The sequence below is a fragment of the Falco cherrug genome, chromosome 1 (assembly GCF_023634085.1).
Source record: "Falco cherrug isolate bFalChe1 chromosome 1, bFalChe1.pri, whole genome shotgun sequence".
NCBI classification, from domain to species: Eukaryota; Metazoa; Chordata; class Aves; order Falconiformes; family Falconidae; genus Falco; species Falco cherrug.
Window position 1 is genome coordinate 18,024,484 of NC_073697.1, and position 23,733 is coordinate 18,048,216.

Sequence of the window (23,733 nt, forward strand, 5' to 3'; positions counted from 1 at the left end):
TGTCAACTAAATGTTCATTAGATTTAAAAATTAACCCAGATCACACACACATCAGGGTTGCAAGCATTACAGGACAGGATTTTTTTTGTGCATGCAATTTCCCTTTTCTTTGTTTTGGGGTGTCTTATTTTGAATAGCTTTTAAATTTTATTTTTTTTGTTTTAAATATCACGGTTCCTAAGTTTTCATTACAAACTGTCTCACAAGTTGTTCAAATTGTGAAACAGCATGAACACACACCAATGCAGCTGCCAGAACAGAGCCCAGGAAGGTTTTGGTTGCAATTATCAGATCATATTACAATTACAAACTGGTTTTGTTTATTGAAGAATTACAGAAAGAAGGTTCTGGCTGTGAAACGCAGTACTAGACTACATCAGCTGTCTACATTGTAAGAGAAAGGAAGAGCCATAGGCCCCCTGCACATAAATTCAGACTGTCCCCCCAAAGACATGTGACAAAGTGATGTGCAGCGAGAAAAACCTATCCACCGCAGGTCAGTTTGCTCAGTTTACTTAACTGACTTGGAAAGAAAACACACTTTCCAAATCATTAGGAACTAGACTGATTCACACATTTAAGTAATGGAAGAACCAGCTGGGGAGCCAAGTTTTAATGTTACCATTCCTGCAGACTGACAATTTCACCCATCCACTTTAATCCGCCGTGGTCCTACCTGGTGCAGAGTTGCACCACCTGTGCACCGCAGCACCAAGTTAACTGCACTACACTATGCTCAGCAACATGCTCAGGTAGGTACAGAAATTCCAACTGGGGGCTGTCTCATTTTGGCTCATTCAGAACCAAGGTTGAGGTCATCCCACTTACTCAAGAGTTTGAAGCTGGTCTGGAAGGAGAAGGGAACAACATAAACAAAAAGTTAAGGGCATCCTCAGAGGGGAAGCCTAGGCTTTGCTGAAGAAAAGCTGTTGATTTTTTTTTTCTCCTTTCCCAAGTTAAATTCTTCATCACAAGTTGGCTAGGCTGCCCTGTAGGCACAATTCCATGTATCTGCATAGAGAGTCTTTGATAAAAAAATGACTTTTCAGAGTCGTTTATTTTTGCACAAAAGGCTGCAGTCTGTAGATGGAATGTGTAGCTACCCACAACCAAACCTTCAGCATACCTTCATACTCAGAAATACTCATTTTCATGAGAGATTAATTTCAGCTAGTAACTTTCCTTTCAGCCGTTGTTATTAATGGCCCCCTAGTAAGACACAGAACTGGTCAATACAAACACTGGTATCGTGCTAAGAAAGTCTAGAAAGTAAAGCTTTTTCTTTACCCCCCCAAATGAAACTCGCTGAATATGCTGAAAATAAGGGTTTTGTTTCCATAGAGAACTTAGGGAAAAAAACACTTCAACATCTGTTACAGCTAGATGGCACACCTTTACAGCATTATTAGTGTCATCCATACTCTCTTTCAGCTTTCTTACTTGACATTTCTTGATCACATGGTACCATCTAACTTACAAACTCTGGCTTTTCTCAGCAGGGAAGAATTTCTGCCAGTTCCTTCATATATCACATCATTTTTACCCCGACAGCTTGATGATATTAAAAATTCCATATATGTAGAAGAAAAAAAGTCATACAGGTATTTATTCCTTTATCAGCATATACTTTTAACAGAAAAGGCTGAGAGTACTGGCGGCACTTTTGTTATGAATAGAGAACTGCAGCAGAAAGCTTTGTAGCACTTTATTCACTAAATGCCCAAAAGTCGTTTTTCAAAGGTGAAGCACTGAGTTACTGAATTTTTCCAAGTTAGCCAATTCAGGAAGTTTTTCTGGTCTATTATTTTCAACACCTCAGTGTACATGGCAACTGCTTTTCACTCAGAATGCAATGGGAAAAATCCCCCGTGCTTCTGAAGACTGTATCTCATCATTAGGGTGTTTTTAAAAGCAGGTTAGACTTTCTCAAAGAACAGAACACAATTCTACCTATCTTCCTGTCTCTCCCGAATTTGCGCAGTTAAAGTATTTTCTTAAGCTCCAGACCAGTAGTAGTTTTTTTTTTTACTCCTGTAGTCCATTACACAGAACCAACATTTCTTATTAGGAGGGTCACAAACACTAGCTAAGCAAAGAAAGCCTACTACTAGTTTGTTGAAACTAGCCCACGTAAAATGGATAGGGGTTTGCAAACAGACAGATTGTTAACGGTGTTCCGATACCTCAGCAAAGTGATCGCATGCCCTTTAAATATTAAGGGACTCATTCATCTTGTTTCCAGAATGAAAGTTATGAAATATCTAAACCAGAAAGCCAAAAATCAAACCCAACACTTGATATTTGTAAACATTTCTGACACACAAAAAACAAGGAAAAAAGAAAACCTGTTGTTCAACAAGTTGAAAATCATGAGCTTTCAAAAATGAATGTACATAAAATATACTTAGACACAGAAAAAAGCCATATAAACTCTACATGCTTCCGAACTGGCGTTCTTAAAGCTTTAAAACTATTTTTGAAGGGAGAAGCACTGCTGGTAGTCCCGCCGTACGCGTCCCATCAGCCTGCACCAGAGCCAGCCACCAGGAAAGCATCCGACAGCAAAGCTCCCTCTCCAGACCAGGATGTACCACTAACATGAGCATCAGTCAGCCAAGATCGCCCTGCAGCATAGACAGAGAATTAACTGCCAGCCAGGCTGTGGCTCCAGAGTTTACAGGTGTGCTCGACTTTCCCACAGCTAAATACTAAATAAATACTAAAGAGAGGCACAAGTGAGCAAACCACAGCCAGGTACCGCACCGGTGAAGGCTGACCCCAAAACACCCTGCTCCAAGAACGGTGAAGAATTTTATTTCCCAGGTGCTAACTCGGGCAGTAACCACAGTTTAGCACAAGAATCACCAGGGACAACATATTACAGTCTCAAGTCTCACCACCTTATTTCTAGTGACTACTTTCCATTCTCCCCATTCCTCACCCTGCACCCCAAAACAAGTACCAGCCCCAAATGCAACCACCCTGCTCACACGCTGAAGGCAGGCACAACAGTTTAGACAACAGGAACAGTAGCTGTACAAATTATTTTTGCCAAAGGACACTCAGCAGGCACAGAGAAGTAACTGCATTCCTTGTGCCAGACAATTTTGCACTAGTAATGGAAAAAACTAGTTTTTCCATGAGGCATGTACCATGAACCCAGTGATTTATGCATGAGGCATCTTCATTTTTCTATCTATGTTAAGCACTGGGGGGGTTAGTGCTTTTGAAAATTTATATATAGATAGACAAGTGTGGAAGTAACTTTAAAAACAACATTAAAAGGTGGGTGTAACATTTCAGTAAAATTGAAGAGACTTTCAGGGTGGACTACAGGAAACATCATGGTCCTGCTGGACAGAGATGGGTGTTTTCTTTCACCAATTAAGAGTTAACTGCCAGACAAAGCAGACTATGCCACTACGCGGGGCCTGCAGGGTCTCAGCAAAGAAGGGAGGCACCAAGGTCCTGAAAAGCCCTTCAGTCAACACAGCTTACACCCACCACCCCATACCCATCCTCCCAGAAGCCACATGCCAGAAAAAGCAGCCTTATTCACCAGCATCATGGAGCTCACACCAAGCTGTGGTCAACACAGTTATCTCACTTCCACAGTGTACTTGTTACCTGTACTTTTAGCTATGCCAGCGTAACTTTTCATGGTAAACAAGGTCTTGAAGCTGCAGAGACAGACAGACATGGCAGCCACCAGGGATGGGGGCCTCCAGGTAATAGCAATGCTAGGAAGTCTTTAGAAGAAAAAAAAAACCAACTCACCACCAAAAAACCCCCCAACAAACCAAAGGCCAGCAAACCTCCCTGCCCTGCAGCATGGCTAGCCCATGCTATCTTTCTGTTAGCACACATTACTTCAGCAAAGGTATGAAGAAATAGGCCCCTGGACCAACAACAGCTTGTTCTCAGCAGAACCACAGGCTTACTGGCACCAGGAAAACAACTTTTACTAGAACAGCTTGTTCTGCCGAGGGCGGCAGGGACAGGGAAAAGACAGGCATTTCATCAAAGCACTTCTAAACTGCCAGCATATTCCCCGTCTTCAAATTAGGATGATTTTTCCAAACCAGACTACTGGGGGAAAAGGATTCTTGAGAGACAGCTGCAGAGCAGTTATGAGAGACAGACTTTCTAAGCTGTGCTTGCAAAGATGAATTACCTCAGAATATACCTTTTTAAGCACAATCTAACAAACTGCAGAAGCACAACAACACTCAAAGCAATTTCTTACCATGTCTACAATTCTCCACAGATGTAAATGTCCCTTTAATGCTATGCATTTTAATAATTCCTTTCCACTTCAGATGCTAGCAGATACTCCTATTTTGAACTGTAATGCCCATAACTCCGCTCAGGGAAGAGACACATGCACTCATGCTCTCCCACATACCTCACATACACACACCAGCTGCTAAGTACCACTGTGCCATGAAGGAGTTGTTCATGCATCAATGAATACATCATTTGCTGCTTATAGAGTATGTATATGTACATATATATTTTGATAGTATATGGCATTCTAGGCAAAAAAGCATACAGAATGAAAATACTACCATATTGTGAGTTTGCTCCTCTGTTTCTTTTTACAAAGGGCTTCTGCTGTACTCCTCCTGCTTCAGTTTTGGTGAATCGGGGCGTAGGGGTGTTTTTGTTGTTTGTTATTCTTTGTTGCTGGTTTTTTGTTGCCTTTTTTCTTTTTCCTTTTTTTTTAAGTACAAAATTGACACCCACATTTTTTAGAGTTCTGAGAATGAGCTTTACTGTTGTCTCTGAGGTTAAACATTACCAATTTGCTTGTGGAACTTTCTCTAAACATTAAAGCAGGGACATTATTTTCTCTTAACCCGACAGGTAGCGTTGCAAAATCAAACTACAGGAAAACTTCAGGTTACTGGTACAATAAACACTTGATACAACTAAAAATGACAGCTCTACACTCTAAACAATATCTAAGCCTCAATTAACCCAGAAGACAAACATCTTCATGAAGCATATGGCACCTGTGATGAAGATTGCCTATTCAAAACTGCCTGGTCACCTCAGCTTGACAATGGTGGAAAGAGTACTAACATTAACAGAGCACCTCCTCAAATGCAGCTTTGTGCCTGCACACCTGCTTCTTCTCCCTGCCTGCCACCTCTCCCTTTCTCTTACAAGAACAAGGCAGCAAAAGAAGTGCACTTTTTAAAACCTGTGCAGTAAAATAAGGTGATCAATAATTTGTGCACCTCAGCAACGTATAAGGGAGCTGGGGGCTGGCTCTGCACAAAGCAACCGTCACAGCCTAGAGGAAAGTCGGGTGGGAAGGACCCTGCCTCTCCCTGCTTCCCACAGCTGCTTCCTTCTATATAGATCTAGAATGCAACTTCTCTTCCCCAAACTGGCTGTGAATATGCAACTGTGGAAAATCTGCTCACAGCACATGCAGTAGCTCTTCTCTGTTCCCCATAAAAACATTCTGCCGGCGCAATGCAGCTCTATATTAATCCACCTACGATAACACCGCATTTTGGAGCGAGATCTGCCCCAGCCACTTGCTCCACCCCAGACAGGGCTACGTGTGTCTTCTCAATTTTATCATGGATACAGCCAAACTGCAGCAGCCAAAATTGCAAAACGTAACATAGCCAGTACTTTTTTTACTCTTAACACACCGCAGGGAAAAAAAAAATCTCCACATTGTATTCAAGCCTGAACAGGATGAGTACTTTTTTTTTTTTTTTTTTGGGTGGCTCAGGCATCTCTACGTTAAAGTAACCTTCACCAACCTGCTTGCAAGCTAAGCAGTAAACCAGCCTCTGTGCTCTGGACCACCCTGGAGAACTTGTCCTCACTTCACTGTCATCCACCTCACAAAGAATAATGTCTTTGTAGCATCATGTACTTCACTGAGACAGCTTTCCTCTTATATTTTGAAGGCATTTAAAAGCTTCATGCCATCATTCGCTGTGGCTATGCTCTGAAGAAAAGCGCTGAAGAGAATTTATGCAGTTCATTAAAAGCTTTTTTCCTGCTATTCGTGCTGCATCTTGCAGTTGAGCTAGCAAATTATTTTCTCATAAACAGCAGCGAGAAGATGCCTCTCTCCACAATACAGATTCACACCAAGGAAAACTATGTCATCTAAGGAAACATTCCCTTCTATACCAGCTCAGGCATACCACGTCAATAGTGTTTCTAAGTTTTCAAGAGTCTGCTACAACCTGGAATCCCCACCGCAAACAAAAAAGCCCCAAAACACCAAAACCCAACAAACCTACTTCAAAAAATCCACTTCCCTGGGAGCATCTCTTCTCCATGGGGTAGCTTCAGCTGCAGGCCAGCCCCAATGCAACAGACTACAGGCTCAGAAAGTCCAAGGAACTGTGAACTGAAAATCCCCAGCAGCCCGCAAAACATGCCATGGATTAGCCAGGCGTTCTGCTCTGGACAAGATGGAGTTGTATTTCTACAGGCAGGGCTAGTAGCAGTGTACAAGCAAAACCGACAGTGGTTCACAGTACGTTTTAGCTTTCAGTAGATAGGTAGACTCCAACAAGACATTGTTTCAGCCCTTCTTCACCTGTATCAGCTGACTGGAATGCAGCATCACCAATACTGACATTTGCCTGTATCAACAGGACCCACGAAGCAAACAAGTTATGAAATGTGTCTTTAGATCTGGCCTGGAAAGCTGTGAAACGACATAGAACAAAATCAAACTGCATCATTCAGCATAGCTTCTCCCCAGGGAAAAGCCTCCAGGGTATTCCCTTTAGCAGAAACCCTTCTGCTGCATTTACCACGTTTTAAATGCAGACATGGCCACATCTTATTTCTGCACAGCATCACCTTTTTTTTTCTACCAAAATGATTGGTACAGCCTTGTTTCAACACTCTTCTGGGTCTAGCTGGTACAACTTGGCTTTAGGGAATGGAAACAGAGGGTTTCCCAGACTGCTGTCCATCACTATCCTTCCCTGCAGGGCTGACTCAGGAGAAAGAGCAAGGTGAGCCCAGCAGGGGCGATAGCACAACACTCAGATTTCACATTGTTCTAAGTATGCTCCTGTATTCACCTATGTGCAAAGATTAGGGAATTGCATTCATTCTGCATACCCGCAATCACACTAGTCATGACTGCTTCAAAAGGCAAGTTATATGACAATCGGAAATTTTTAGCATCCACAGTGACAAAGTATTTATTTATCCATCAATTTTAAGTAAGCGTAATCGATGAGGTCTACAGGTGATTTAAAATGACCCCAACCAGCCTGAGAAAAGCAGCCTACATCTTCAATAAGGAAGCTATTCACCTAAAGATCCTCAGCTTGCGACCGCTGCAGTAGAGCACACATTTTTAATGAAGAGGGAAGCAGAAGAGAGATGGGCTCAGCTAAGGAGCCATACCCTCACGGATCGCTGGTACCAGCCGACGGACAGCACAGGTGCCAGTCTGTCCCACGCACCTCCTAGGGGTCCTGCCGTACCTCAGAGCAGCCAAACAGCACGTGATGAACATCATGTCATGCTTCATAAGAAAGTAAACTCGTCCTCATTCAGATCGATTCTGCTTCTACTCACATGTTCCCGAATATGCCATAAAAACCTGACACAGGCCCTACTGCCCAGGGGCACTACAGGCAGCACATCATCTGCACGTTCCAGAAGCAAGTGCATAGAAAGCTACAGCTGCAAACCTACAGCTCAGCTAGCAACTTGAAACAAAAATAATACGAAAATCTACATTATACACAAAACAGCGCTAACTGGATAATAGTTTCTCCACCTAATGGCCTGGATATAAGCTATTTACAGCAGCCACTGGTACAAGCTCATCATTCTCAAATAGCTGAAACAAAAACATACCCAACTCACCACACAATCACTTCTCAAGATTTACTCTTTTAAAAAATGTCATGGCATCCATTAGCACATCAATTTCTCAGTCATGACTACTATAGTTTTTAAAATACTGAAGAGCAGCAACAGGCATGTTTTATCACCTTGTTTTCCTTCCACCCTTCAAAACAGGGAAACCCAAATACTAGGCGAGCTGCCCAGGATCACAGCACTGAAGCTGAAGAAAGGATGCAGGATTTTCTTGTTGTTACCAAACAAGCATCCTCCCAAATGTCACATCCCTTTCACCAGCTGAAACACACAGCATCTGAGAAATAGCAAACCCAAGCAGATGGAAGAGTGCCCGAAGGCTTCAAACAGAGCGATACCCAAAACGCTATGCTGCTCTGTATCGTGCCCACCTCAACAGTAATTTACTGAGCTTGCAAAAATTGTTCATATTCGTTACAATGGAGAAAGGCACACAAAAAGCTCACCCACACCTTTGGTCGACTATCTAGCAAAGTAAACCCTCTGTCATGTTTTGGCAAATGAGTTCTGGAGACGTGCAGCCTCTCAGTCCCACGCAGTATAACTCCAGTTATTTATTGTAAATATAAAGTCATGCCTCACTGTGGAGTAAAAGCTTCTACACACCCACAAAGCACAAATCTCCTGGACTGAGACAGACACCCCTGCTGACCTGTGCCACCAAAACAGAAATACCACAAGCACCAGCCTTTCCAGCAAATGTAACCTCTTCTCCTGCAAGAGACTAATTTCTGCTCCTCATATTCACTCCTACTCTCTTCTAAACGTCTTAAAATGAAAAACAATCAGAGATTTTAACACTGATCTGCAGGGATACAGAGGTTACCCTCTTACTCACTACACTGAAATGCTCTGACGCAGCTTTACAGCTTGGGCACCTCACAGCATCCTAACAAAAGCAAAAGCTAAGGCACCCGACAGAGGAGAAGGGAGGACACAGAACGGCAGGTGCACATCTTGTCTCCGTGCCCATCTCAAGCACTAGGTGTGGGCCACAGTCCTTTCACCTGCCCCACATGGATCCAGCCCTCGCTCCCAGTTTGGACCACTCAACGTACAAAACTGGATTCTCTGCACCATTCCCTTTACAAGTTAGGGATGTGGTTCACTGACTCCAGGGCCAGCCTTGCCCTTTCTCAGCCCGTTTGCCCAGGCTGGGGGGCTCCTGCTTGGGACCTGACTCCCATGTGCCCCCCTGCCACCCGAGAAAATGGCTGGGTGACCTCTGGGACATCAAGCATGTCCCTGGCCTTGGAGTCAAGCCAAGCTTCAAGGCCAGCCAGCAGCGCCAAGATTTATGCTGTATCCTCTCTTAGCAGGCAGGCCTATTAGAGCAATGCGCTGATAATGCAGGCCAGTAAATCATGCGAATAAGTGATTGCACAAAGGAAAGAAAAAAAAAAAGCTGAAAAATTAAACCTTTGCCTTTGTTAAGTACTCCCAGTCTCCCCACATGCAGAGAGAGCAGGCAAGCAGAGCTAGAGAAGAGTTCAGCTACTAACGAAGCAATCCATCTTCCCAAACCTCAGGGCTCTGTCATTTTGCAGCCTGTAATTTAAAGCCAGCTCTTGGCTTCAAACCTGCAGAAAAGCACCACTGTGAAAACACACCGCGAGTGCCAAACTGCTGTGTAAGATACATCACCATTTATTTATTTTTTTTCCCCTTGCCTGGAGGAAAGGGGAGCAGGGGGGGTGGGCTGTTTGGTGTGGGACTGCAGAGCAAAGAGAGGAGTTTCTCTCTTCGGCATTTCTGAGATGCCCATTAAAGCATCGTAAAAGCTAAAAAGCATTTAACAGGTACCTTAAATAGCACTGCTTCATCAAGTACTACGCCTTAAGAAAAGCTGCCTCCCCCATGCTGAGTGTGAAATTCACTTTAGGCAGGATGCCCCCCTGAGAGCGGGCAAGAAGCCGTTTCTTTAAAAACACAGCTAGCTGGAAAAAAAGTATTTAACCAAGATCGGTCTATTCGCTTGAATTTTGCTCCCTGACAGCAACTCCAGTGCATTCTCCCTCCTCACACTCCACGACCATTTTCCACCCTCCCAGATTTGCACACAAGCAGACACAACCTGCTTCCATTTTACGCAGCCAGCCCTCCAGCCCGACCACATATAAACCATTCACCGCCTCGTACAACGCTGCTGTAAGCAACCACAGAAACCTGTTTACGCCAGGGCTGGTTACAAGAGGGAAGAAAATCACCAAAACCCCAGCCGAACAGTCGCCAAGTCCATAAGGGAGAAGAAAATCAGTTTCAAAAGAGCTGTTAACTTGCCGGGTAGGGGGAGGTCTGACAGGGCGCTGTTAAGGCGCTGGTTTTCCTGCTACGAGAAAGTTGGTGCCGAGAAGCGGCGGCGGGGGGCGGGCGCGCCAGCCAGGGGCTGCCCGGGACGCGGCGCCAAACCCGCCGCCAACCGTGCCAGGAAAGGAGAGAGGCCGCCGTTACCAACACCAGGCTATGCAAAAGCCCTCGGTAGCATCCGCAGACAGAAATTAAAAATAAAAATAATAATTAAAAAAGTTATTTAATGCCGTACCTCGACTGGGCAGCCATCGTGAAGTTTACGCTGCCAAGCGTCCTCTATCCATCAGCTCCTTCCCCAGCTGTCCAGGCTCTACCCCCCTGCCAAGATCTCTTCCATTTGCCGGCTGCCCTCCCTGCCCGGTCCCCGCGAACGGGCCCCTCCGAAGTGTCACGGCGGCCTCCCGCGCCCCGGCTCCCCGCGCCCCGGCTGCCCGGCGCAGGGGCGGGCTACGCTCATTTTGATCGACATCCGGGCACCGGGCCCTCCCCCGGCCCCGCGCATTCCCGGCCGCCGGGGAGCGTGATGGGGCCCTCGCACTTTCAGCTGAGGGGGGGGCACACAGCGCCGCTGGAAAGCCAAAGGCTGGCTCGCAGCTTGCCAGCGCCAGCACCGCCCGCCACCGCGGCCCGCTGCCATTTTATTCCACCGCTGTTTTCTGCGAGCGGGGCTTGCGGCAGCACACCCACGCCAGGCGGCACATCCACCCCCTCTTTACCCACCCTCTCATGGTACGACCCAACCTCCTTAAAAGGATATGCTGTGGTGCCCGCGCAAGGAAGCTGCGCGATTGCGCGAGGCGCGGGAAGGCGCGGGACGCGCAGGGGTCAGCGGCTGCGCCTGCAGGGCCCGGGCCGCGGGGTGCGTGCGGGGGTGTTTCTCCGTCTGTCTGGTTTTTGCAGAGAAACAGCAGAAAATGGCTCAGGGGGGTTGCACCCCGAATGAGGAACCCAGCTGTGAAGGTGAATCCCACCCGGCCGCAGAGATGCAGCAAGGAGGCAGGTGCCCACACTCGACACCGCACGTTAAGGAGCCTGCAGATTGCTACTGCGGTTTCTGCTGGGCTCCTGCCCTGACCATGGCACGTAGACTCACGCGGAAAGCAGCAATACCTAGCCCTTGCTCTGGGTGTTCCTCAGCACAATTATAAAAACAACCTACTCCTGCAACTCCTTTCCACCAGTAATTAACCAGGCATTCAGCAGGCAGACATTTATCCAAGATCGCTTTGGCTCTTCCCAGCAGGCACTGCACAGCTGAGATTTCTACCAACACTGCAGTAAGATTACACTCCTCATTCTCTCTTTTAAAGCACAACTTGTGTCAAAGTACTCAGCAGTTGCCAGGAGAAGAGTTTATACCCCATTCCTGGCCCATTACAACTTCAAAAGCCCATTTATATAAAGCTTCCACAAGCATATTAATTTTAAGGACATAATTTTAAAACATAAATACAAATCAGAAAATGTTTGGCGGTTTTCCCCACTCTTTTCCTTTGCCCAAAAAGGAAAAATGCTTCAGGGGGAAGCTCCTCACGCTCTGCCCCTACTCCAACATGGGGTCCCTCCCACAGGAGACAGTTTTCCACAAACTTCTCCAACGTAAGACCTTCCCACCAGCTGCAGTTCTTCACACACTGCTCCAGCGTGGGTCCCTGCCATGGGGTGCAGTCCTTCAGGGACAGGCTGCCCCAGCATGGGTCCCCCACAGGTCACAAGCCTGGCCAGCAAACCTGCTCCAGCCTGGGCTCCTCTCTCCACAAATCCTCCCAGGAGCCTGCTCCAGCACAGGCTGCCCAGGGGATCACAGCCCCCTTCAGGCATCCACCCGCTCTGACATGGGGCCCTCCCCAGGCTGCAGGTGGGTATCTGCCCCACCATGGACCTCCACGGGCTGAGGGGCACAGCCTGCCTCACCATGGGCTTCACCATGGGCTGCAGGGGAATCTCTGCTCCAGTGCCTGGACACCTCCTGCCTCAATGGCCTTGGGGTCTGCAGAGTTGCTCTCACACACTCTCACTCCTCCATTCCGTGGCTGAAGCTGCCTTTGCTTTGCTTCAGCTGCGCACCCCCCCCCCCCCCCCCCCTTCTTAAATACATTATCCCAGAGGTGCTACCACTTCTCACTGAAGCCACCCCTGTAGACGTCCCCTGCTAAGAAATCGGTCATATAAGCACTTTCACTGTTCGAAAGAACTTGCGAGGTAGAAACAAGGACAAGAAAGCATCAGAAAACACTCTCCGCTTCCTTATGTCCTCCCAGCTTTTACAGAGCTCTGTGGTATTCAGTCACTTTTGACCACAAAATGCATTTTCCCCTCTCAAAGCATTAATCTGACCTATCACTACCTTAATTTCTGTTATTTATTATAGTACAGCAGTGTCTCAGATGACACGACCTACAAGTGTAGCTCCACTTGCCGCCATGTATACTAACCCATGGACATCGTTCTTTCCCTGTGGCAAACAAGGCCAAGGAAAAGGGATAAACAAGTAACAGGGAGAGCTGCTTTCCTCTTTAAAAACCCTCTCCAGCTGATCACATAAATTTTCTTAGTCCAGATAGCTCAGACTGGAGATTTCCATACAGGTTATCTCCTTGAAGATAAAATAAAACTCATCTCAGCTCTTTCAGGCAGAAAAGTAGATGATGGAAAATAGAGACTTGCCACGACAGCTAAGCTTTCTCCAGGAAAAAACGTCCAGAACAACATGCTTTGTTTGCACCAAAAGTTTCTAGCAGTTTTCCACCCCCTCCTCCTTGAAAAGCACTTATTCAAGTGCTTCTTGATTGCAGTATTGTGAAAAGGGATTGATGTTTAACAGTGTGTTGGCTTTATGGCAAGGCCTTCGGCATTGATCCAAGGCATACAAGGCTGTGCCAAGGCAAGGCACCTGCACTGGAAGCACAGAGGCTTCCCAAGAGAACAAGGACTGTGAAGAAACGCAGCAGCAGGAGACAAACCTCCATGTCATCATTCAAGTTCTGTATTTCAGTGTTCGTCTCACTCAGAGAGTGCCTATGCAACTCTCTGAGACTGTAAAAGAAAAATCTAACCCCACTTCACATTGCCAGGTGAGGACTGCCTACCATCAATTTCTTCAAAGCACACAGCAGACACCTCTGCTGAGACTCTGAAGAGATTGCCAACCTGCAGATAAATCAAAAGGTTGACCAAATAAAACTGCAGCTCAGAAACAGCTACTGGCATTTTTAATATTTTTTTAATTTGTATTTTTACACACCCCCAAAACACAGATATGCTGTGATGAAAAGGATGCTGTCGTTTTTGCAAAGGCAGGCACTCCAAAATTAAGAAACATTAGTATCACCTACAACCAGGCAATAATGACAGAGTCTTTCAAGACATGGCCATGAACCACCTAGAAACCACTTTTAATCCTTGGGCCAAACGTATCCCGGGAGTGAAACAGCTGCTCACAGAAGAAAGGGAGTTAATGTTTACAACAAGCTCTTCGGGCCTTGTTCCTGAAGCCTCTACCTCATTCCTCTCAGTCCACAGCTCCGCTGGGCTTCTTGCAGCAGTAGCACCACCATCCCAAGTGGGTCCTAGGCAGACCCTTCCCAGAGCATCAGTGCCATGAAAAGCACCAGGCTGGTTCAACAGGCCCCTGTAGCAGTGACACTGTGCTACAGATCTCCCTATATGCGGCTGCAGTTGGCAGAAAGACTGTTTTATTAGGCAGTACCTGAGCAACAGAGCCAGCAGAAGTCATTGCCTTCTCATCTCCAAAGCTCTGGTGCCTCATTGCTTGTGAGCTCCCGATTTCTAGGGACCATGCTGTATGTACAGAACAACATTTTGTGGCCAAACTGGCCCTGGGAAATCCTGCCTTTCTCACTAAATTGTTACCTGAACCTTACTTAAATCATCTAAATTTTGATAAATGGTATTCTTTACCTAATGGTCTCTTCTCTTCCCCCAGTTTGTGTCACACTGAGTTTGGTTTAACAGTGAATTCAAATAAAAAGTGGATTAATTTCACTTGTTAAAAAAGATCAACGAAGTCACCATAACGTCATGCTACACATGCTCCCTGAAAAGAGCTTGTAAGTAAAATCAATACTCAAATTTGAAACGTTAGCACACACCAAAGAAAAAACCAGCCCAACAAAAAAACCAAACATCACAGAGCACAGGAGGGGAATATCAAGATCCTGCCAACTACTAGAAGAGAGGAAAAAACACTATCAGGAATCAAAGCAGGGAAGGACTGGGAGACTAGGACACCAGGACTAGACTTTCCCAGCAGTGCTCTCAGTGATTTAACAACATACTACTACTAAATTGCAGGGCTTCTCCTTTCCTTGGAAGACCCAGGAAAAGGAAAAGCAAAGAACGCTGGAAGCATCATGTATGGAAAACAGCATCTCAAGTTTGCTGAAGTTATAAAAGGAGTTTTAAAATTAAACTGAGCATTCTCTCTGTTAAAAATTTAACAGGGAAGATAATCAACTGAACAACAACACTGTATTACTTTCAGATTTTCTATAACATCCCAACAATCCCACTTACTTACTGAAGTTTCCCAAAAAGCCAAAGCAGGCAGGTGCCTGCTTTCTCCTAACAAAGGTAAGTCATAATTCCTGAGCTGGCCTGGCAGCCACTTTCCATTTTTAGGGAAGGAGAGGCAGGGCAGAGCACTGAACATCCCACCTAGAATAAAGCCTCAGAAATCCTATGCCACAAATGTTTCACATGAAGCAAATGCCATTCTGATGCTTTTTTAAAAGTTTCAGACACACAACCAGGGGAACAGCCGAGAGGCCCTGCGTTCCCCACCTCTGGTTTCTGGCTTACCAGTTGCCCTAAAACAAAATTATGCTTTTTTTTGTTGGAAGATTTGATGAAAACTGGTAAATTCCTGTGGAACATTTTCAGTCAGACAAGTAAGTGTTTCCCTGAAGAAAGCTTTCTGTCAGAATATATCCTGTCAGCTGCTGACCCCTCCCTTACATCTATTTAAGATGAGCAAACTGCAGCTTTTCCTACCTGGTCTTTTTATTTTATTTTATTTTATTCACTGATCAGGGATTAAAGTTTCCCTTTTTCAGGTCCTTGCCCCTGAAAGTAGTATTGCAAATGAAGGAAACTGTCTCCATTAAGCAAAACGCAAACAAAAGGAATAAATAAAATAAGCTTTTCATACTCTTCAGCTCATGGTAAGTTCAGAAATGTTCATGCGGTGAAGAGAATTACCAAAGAAACACTTCTTGAAAACCTAACAGGAAAAGCTTCCTGCAGGTGATCCTAGTTCCACATGTATTTAAGCTATTTATGAGCATTTTAAGTAAAGAAGATCCATTCTTATCTACCTATGCATTGAATGAGAATGGAGTTCTCCAGACATGAAGCTTGTGATTTAAATACCGCATAGAAATGCAAATCCAACTGAAAAAGAAACGAGGGTGTGCAGGCAACCTGGGTGCTATGTTTCTTAGTTTTGAACTCCTGAAAATGCCAGACTACTGACCTCAGGCATCAGTGGTAAAGCATAGGATGTGGGTACATTACATGTATTTTATGTACACAGCACCATCTCAGTTGGCCATATAGCTACGCATATCTGGACATGCTGACCAAAAGGAAGCTGGCATTTACAAGGGAGGGGGAAAAAAAAAATCCCAAACCCAAGAAGACTCAGAAGTTTCAAGCATTAAGTGACAACGTTTTGCAATAAGGTGCAGATGCTGATACATTGCCAAAATCAGTACCTACAGCATCTACAGCAGGGTCCAGCACTCATACAGAAGGAAGATCAGTATCTCTTTGCTCACCGATAACACCTGCCATGCCTCAGTTCACACACCCATGGATTTTCAAAGCAAGCACATGGTATTTTATCTCCAGCCTAGTTCACCTATTCAACTTATTCCTCCCAAAGCATCTGAAAGTTTTCCACAACTCTAGAAAGCTTGAGGAAGCCATTCTTTAAGTCTGTAATTCTTCACCTGCTATAAAATTTATAAAATTTCTTGGGCCTTTTTGGTTATAATGCTGTTTAGGGGTTTGGGTGGGCATGCACAGGGGTAGTATTATTAAAGAAATCTTTGCACATCTTTGTTTTCAAGAAGTGTTAAATAAAATAAACCAAAGAACAACAACGTTAACAGCAGCCATCAATACCTAGCTTTTGTTGCAAGAATCCAACAAATCTGAATCAAGGACTGCTCAAAAGGGAACACAGCATCACTTAACTGAGGAAAAAACATGCAATTTGACATTATACTAATAAATGTATGATAATCCATTAAGTTTGTGGGACAAATCCCAGAAGCTTACAGTATTGTGAAACAATTAATCAAGCACTGAGTACCAACGAAGAAGGAATAGATACCAAGCTATATTAAAATAATTAAACACATGGCTCGATAAGCTGTTGTGAGTGGTTTAGGTCACTTAAAGAATCACCATCAAAGGCATTAGCTAAATAGTTTTAATATGAATTTTTAGGAGTGTAACTTCACAAAGTTCAGTGGCAAGGTTCACTATTACTTATTACATAGATAAATCACACAAAGAAGAACCAAATTAAAAAATTAGGTTGGAATGATTTACACAGAGACTAAAGATGTAAAAGGGTAAGGGAGACCTTCCCGTTGAGTCACGAGGTTCAGAGAGGACCCCCTTGCTTTCTAAACTCTATTTATAGAGTTTAGGTGCGGCTAGATCCAATCTTAGTCTCAGACCTGGGCAACGGTTTATATCTAAAGGAATATACGGAGTAAGGGAAATCCTCCCGTTGAGTCACGAGGTTCAGAGAGGACCCCCTTGCTTTCTAAACTCTTATTTATAGAGTTTAGGTGCGGCTAGATCCAATCTTAGTCTCAGACTTGGACAACAGTTTATATCTAAAGGTTGTCTAAGGTTTATCCACAGTTCAAGGCTGATCACAAAATTTAATAAATTAGTCAATTATTAAGCACTGCTTATCTATGAAGTGGATCAACAGGATTTACTGCAATCACAACAGTAACTTAATTTCAGATCCGAGATAGTAACATTCATTCTATACTTGCTATGAGGTACCTAAATCAATTCACACACACATGCAAGCATGCAGACACAAAGGAATAGATGTATATAGAGATATATATATAAAAAAATTGTACAAAGGTATACCTCTTCAAAGCTACCCTCAAGGTTCAGTGAAATATTCATGTCAAAAATCTTTGCATTTCTCAATGGAGAAAGGGTTGAGCCTTGAGGAGTTGGGATATCAGCCCAGGCTCTGTCCTTAGATTACGGTGACGGTCCTCCTAACTTCACAAACTGTCTGCAAGCTCTGAGAGGCACCCCGTGCAGAGGGAGATGCTGGTCGCAGCCCGCTGCAGTCCAGGAGAGCTCAAAAAGACCTCACTTAGGACTGCTGTTTATAGGGTTGGAGGTGATTGACTTCAGTCAATAAATTTCTGTCCTGGCCACAATCCAAGCTGGTAATTACTGGAATTTTCAAAATTCCAGTGACAGCGGTACTGTACCAGTCAGATTCAGATAAGGAATGTTCCAAGGCTGTCAGGAGATGTTTTGATTCAGATAAGGAATTCTCCAAGGCTGTCAGGGGATGTTACGATTCAGATAAGGAATGATCCTGGTACAGTCAGTGCCATTCCCCACCACAGCCATGCAGGAGTTGCTGGTATAGTCAAGGGATGCTTAACTGCCCACCTCACTACACAGAGGCTAGGAGCCTAAGAGGGATTCCCGAGACTGTGCAACAGCCTGGGGGAGGGGGCAAGATGCACCACCATACAAGCTTTCCTGAAATATATTTGCTGTAAAGTAAACCATGTATTTGTTTATACCCAGAAATAGGTCAAATTCATGCCCTTACCAAAGCTTTTCAAAACATCTCGTTGCACTGTACTGCATCAGGTTTTTTGAACAGACACACCCGCTTACTTTCAGTTTTCAAGAGGCACTGCTGTCCTGTAATTAAAATGTGTTCTCCCAGCTCTGTTGACAAGAGATCCATCTTACTGCTGCCATTTATTGCCGCTGAGGAGTCCTTCACATTTGGAGGTGAAAAGGGGCAAATGGATGTTGTGATTCCCAGCCTGAAGCAGCCGAGGGTAGCTTTTTCATGTGCAAAGGAGACTTCTGCACCAAGTCAGAAGGCAAGGACTGTGTCCACAAAGGCTCTGCTGCCCCAGACCCGCAGGACAACTCCTAACCTCTCAGCCCCCCAAGCCTCCCTGGCTGTCAGCACCTTTCTTCCTTGCATCTCTTTGCTACCTCTACAGAAAACCAGAGGCTGCATGCCTGCAGAGAGGTAAATCCTTAGAAGTTGCTTATGTTCTGGCAATCCCACCCCCCCCACAAAACTAAGGGATTGATACTCTTGCGTCTTGCTCCACCAGTAGTCGAGGAACTAGCCACATAGCAAATACATACATCACACTACCATAAAGCACAGGTTGCAACCATAAAACATAGAAATTCAAGGGCTCCACATATTCATAGAAAAAGAGATAGATTAATCTCATTCCCAAACTCCTGCCTCTAAAGTACAGCTGGAAAGCAAGCAAAATTCAGAAACCCATACACAGAAGCGTAAACAAAAACCAGTTTAACAAGGTAAACGAAGCTGTGCGCTGTAAGCAATGGTAAGTCTGAAGAGGGCTGAGGCAGCAAAACTCTCTGTTGACCCTGATTCAGCAAAGCACTTCTCCATAAGCTTGCTTTATAGCACCATCTTAAACTTGGCACTTTCCAGAACCAAAGCTGACTGCCAGCAGCACATCCTTGCTGGGCAAACCATGAAAAGCACTTAGATTTCACCAGGTCTAACCCACACAGCATAGCTACAGTGAGGCTAGAGAAGCTGCAGGGCAAAGGAAAGGAACCGAGTTGAGTCCAACACTGAAAAAAATCGCAGGGAAGAACGTAACAAAAAGGTTATTTCAACTTTAACAACAGAAGACTAAGTTGGATGCCGGCTGTTATGAAAAAAATTGCTCTACAGATGTTAGGAATCAAACATTTCTGAGAAAAGAGAGGAAAACATTTCATTATTTAAATTGAAGAAAATAGATTTAGAAAAAGAAACCACCTTCTCCCAGGAACCAGACTGCATGAGAGGCTGCACCCTTCCAGCTTTTGGCAGCCATCAGGAGCAATTTCCATCATCTTCCCTGGCATTACTCACTTACCACTCTGAATGCCTTAAAATGTTCCATAACAAGCATGAACTTACACAAACAGTTAAAAACAACAGAAAGAAGTTTATAGTCCTTGTTGGCTTTGGCACTGGAACTGTCAGAAACCAAACCGTGAAGAGTGTTAGATATCCTGATTTATATTCCAATTGAATCAAGATAACATCTATGTACAGAACACAATGTACCCTTCAGATTCACTACAGCTGTCAGATTCATTTTGTGGTGTTATCCAATCCCTAGATGAGGCAGAGAGGTATGTAGGACACCGAGCAAGTAAATGCCCATGATTTTGGTTTGCTTTTTGATCAGGCTGCTATACCCAGTATTGCAAGAAGAAGCCACCCAGAACAGATCTTTTTTTGCTTTGTTTTAAGGTCCAATCCTTGCAGATGTATTGACACAACAAAAAAATTAAAAAATAAATTAAGTGATAGCAGAGGAGTCTGGATGTCTTTGCAAAATCTCTGTCCACCCATGTGTCCTCCCTTAATGTGATTGTGCAGCGATCACTGTCCTTTTATGCCTCAGGATGGTACATATAATAGGGGAAAAGAACACTGACCTGTGGTATGAGGATAAAGCATACTGGCAGTTGTAAAGAGCTAAATGAGAAAGAAATGGGAACTGCAGAAAAACACCACCCTGTGGGTGTGTGTGGAAATAATCAGTTTTGCAAGTTAGGTGTCTAAATGTAAACTCCTCGTTGTCCAAACTTCCAAACGTGTACCTGCAAGACTCAGAGAGACCTGACAGGCTTGCCTTTCTCACTTCAAATGCATAGAGTGCAGAAACGCTTCTTGTAAGGGCTGGGTTGCCTCACGCAGATCACTGCGATGGCAGCGTTGCCCCCTGTTACACGGAGGCCACAAGCAGGTCAGGATACGAAGCAACAAGGCTGGTGCACTAGAGATCAAGGCATTATGTGCTGTGAGCAAACACCTCAACTCCACGTGATGAGTAGAGTTTCCACAGCACAACGGGCCACCCTCACCAGTGAGAATCATAGAATCACTTAGGTTGGAAAAGACCCTTAAGATCATCAAGTCCAACCATTAACCTGACACTACAAAGTCCACCACAACCATGTACCTAAGTGCCACATCTATGTGAGGGTCCCATTGAGACCCAGTGTCAAGCTGTGTTCATTTCACAACAGATTCAAGTTACAAAAGGCATCAATTTTTTGGCAAAAACCAGCTTGTCAGATTTGAAACTCCTCCTCTCCCACTCAGCCATTACAATTCTTGCATCGAGGGGGGTATTATTTTCTTAAGCCATCTCGAAATTTGTCACAGCACCTGGGAAGCCAGTATTAAATCAAATTAATTCCTACCCATCATCACTGCTTTGTTCCTTTGTAGGGTCCATTATGATGCTCCCATCCAGTCAGCTCATCTGGAAGAGATAAAAACAGATATTCAACATCTCTTTTACAAAAGCACACAGGTACTCAGTAGATTCCCCCCAGCTTTGCTTCAACAGTCACTGAGACCAACCTGGGAACATCCTTCCTCAGTCAGCAAAGGGGGAAAAAGGGAGAGTCAAATAAGCAAACATAAAAAATTTGCAGTTTCCAAAGTAGCAACTCGTTACAGCATAGTGATGTCTAGAATGTTTGTTGCAGCAAATGAAATCTAAATGTTTATTTCCTTTGTCTATGTATGTCTGTGCATGCACTCTGCATTTAGGTTTTTGTGTGCTACATCTGAAATCTCCATTTTAAATAACTCTCCAAAATAATTTTGCACCACAAAAGTAGAAGATACACAGTACTCATCACCAACACTCTCCCACAGATATTCTCAGAATTGTGTCAATCCCTCAGTTCTCCCTGGCAGTCTAAATAATCTTTCAATTATGTTCAGGATGACTGTGTAAAATACTACACAACAGGAAGATTAGCTGTAACCTAAAGAACAGATTGCTTACCCAAGGCAGCAAATCATTTGAATTTTTGCTGTTCACTAGGCTGACAGCTTTCTCCACAGTCCTCAATACTGTTAGGCTAAGGCATAATCTCTGCACCAAACACACAGTTCAAGGAACTGAGTTCTGGAAAAGCTTGTAAATGCTGGGAACACTCCTGTAAACATTTCTGTGGCTTTCAAAGAGATCTGTTAGAGCCACAAACACTCATCACTATATCATAATGAGTGTTTGTAGAAACTGGCCATAACTGTATAGGAACAACAAAATACATTTAGTAATCATGTCTGGAATAGCAAGGCAGCACGAGCTGCCACGTGACACTGGCTCTCACCTCTCACAGCAGGTTTTTCAAAGGACTAACAGCTACCTAAGTCAGCAGCTGTGCCAATCTCTGCTGAGCTCTTCAGCACTTGGAACAGGGAGCTTAACAGCAGCTGGGTGAGCACCTACCTAAAGCAGGGAGACTGGGTCCAGATCTCCAGGCCATGCGATGCACAGAACCTGGGATGTCTGACTGGCAGTCCCTGCAGCGCTCCTAAACACATGATCCAAATACATGGATCATATGTAGTTAAGAATGGAAGAACCAAGATATCCATTTTCCCCTTCCCCCAGCAGTGACACTGCATTTCAGGTCAGCTCTTACAGAGAACTACAGGCTTGGCCAAGAGTATGACAAACCAGGCTATTGCTACAGGTTCTGGGATACTCAGTTCAATTTTAAGAATAAATATGCCATTAGGGCACTCCCTTCAGACAACCAAATAGCCCTCTGATGAATGGAAATATTTGTGGAAAGGGGAAGGAGAGAAGATAAAAAAACCTAGCATTAAAAACAGAGCTACAGATTAAAAATCTCATAAAAATTCAAAGCAGAAGCATTCAGGAAGCAAGGAAGAAACAGAAGGGGAAGGTTTACAGCAATTACTGTGAGAGTGCAAGCCCCTCACGTAACAGCAGTTCCACCTAGCAGGGACCTCAGAGACAGCCAAGTTTCACAGCCCCTACATAACCAGGGCCATTTTGGCCAATCACAGGAAAAAAAAAAAAAAAAAAAAATTCCCCTTGCTTACATCCACACAAAAAAGATTAACTCTGAGCATACTCTCACACAAAGCTCATTGCTTGCTTTGTGTCCAACACCTATTTCTCACCATCCCCTGTCTGTCTCAAGCTTGTCTTTAGCTCACAGTGGTGCAGACAAAACAAAAGTGTGTGCAGAACTGATGGCATCATAAGTTTTCATGATGCTTGCCACATGGGTGCCCTGGGCAGCGAAGACGTGGTCTACATGGACTTGTGATGAAAAGAAACATGCCTGGAAACACAGACATGGTAAACAAGACTAGATAAATTAAAGTACAAGATCATCTCAGCAGAAGCAAAAGATCTCCAACGGGAAGAAATACAACTGAAAAAGTTTACATTTCTATTTGTGACATTCATTTGCAGCACCTCAGACTCCTCAAGGAGCAAAATGATTTATGGCTGGGGGACAGGCTACAGTAGCATTATGTGAAGCCTTGTGAACCCACTTAGAGCAGAGCACAGATGCTTTGATGACTAAATGAAGCAGCTGACCTCTAGCTCATGGTTTTAATCCCAGGTAAGATACCATCAGATAACCATTCTGTAAGCCACAAAAAGGCACAAGCCACTAAAGATGGGAATCCTGTCAGACAGCTACCTCAACCTGCAGCTAGGATGACTAAGTAACAGACATGCATACTAAGTTTAGAGTACAGATCTGAAAGCAAACAAACCCTTAATATTTGTTTCCTCCTAAGAACAGTGAAAACTGCAGCCTTTGCTAGCAAACAGCTTTGAAAGAACAAGGTACCCACCTGAATTTAACTGAAGGTGGGAGAAGTAGGAAGCATGTACTAGAAGAAGTCATTCCAACTTTCTTTCAACTTTTGTTTATTTAATTCTGTGTTCCTGATCTTCAAATGTTCAGACAAGTTTCCTCAGCCAGTGCATGGACCTCACATTGTAGTAATGTAGGCAGATAAGGTATGTATGCACACCTTTGACTAAACACAAGCTGGTGGGGAAGCCTGCTCTGTCACCAACTTAGTCTTAACATGGCTATAAAGCACGTGAGCGTCCAGCAGTAATATCTAGGTTTCACTAAACAATCCACAAGTTCTGCAAATGCCTTTGACAGGGCCCGGTTTTCAACCGTACTGATGCAGCATGGATTTGAGGTTGTATGGACATTATTAATCTGACATATTTCAACAAGTTACAAATGCTTTTGCTTTTATTTTCTGCAACAAAGATAAGTTTATAAACACAAGCTTTCCCCTCTGATGTCAATTAGCCTAGCTGGCTAATTTAGTTAGGATGCCTTTCCTTGTTGTAAAAGCAACTGTTCTGTTATCAACAGTGCTTTTTGCTCAAAAAGCTAAAAAATGTTTCTTTC

At 44.2% G+C, this 23,733-nt stretch overlaps 1 protein-coding gene across 4 annotated transcripts in view; it reads right to left on the reverse strand.

Annotated features, from left to right (window-relative positions):
* AFF1 (ALF transcription elongation factor 1) overlaps positions 1 to 10,658 on the reverse strand; it is a 99,020-nt gene extending 88,362 nt beyond the window's left edge. For 2 of the 4 annotated variants that reach the window (XM_055701005.1, XM_027813031.2), the window contains exon 1: positions 10,430 to 10,658. In XM_055701005.1, the coding sequence (XP_055556980.1) occupies positions 10,430 to 10,446 (17 nt within the window). In that variant the 5' untranslated portion in view covers positions 10,447 to 10,658. Of the gene's footprint in view, positions 1 to 4,568; positions 4,736 to 10,429 lie in introns of those variants that run through there. The other 2 variants (XM_055701018.1, XM_027813032.2) reach the window with 2 other exon arrangements.
* Between the last annotated feature and the right edge of the window lie 13,075 nt (positions 10,659 to 23,733).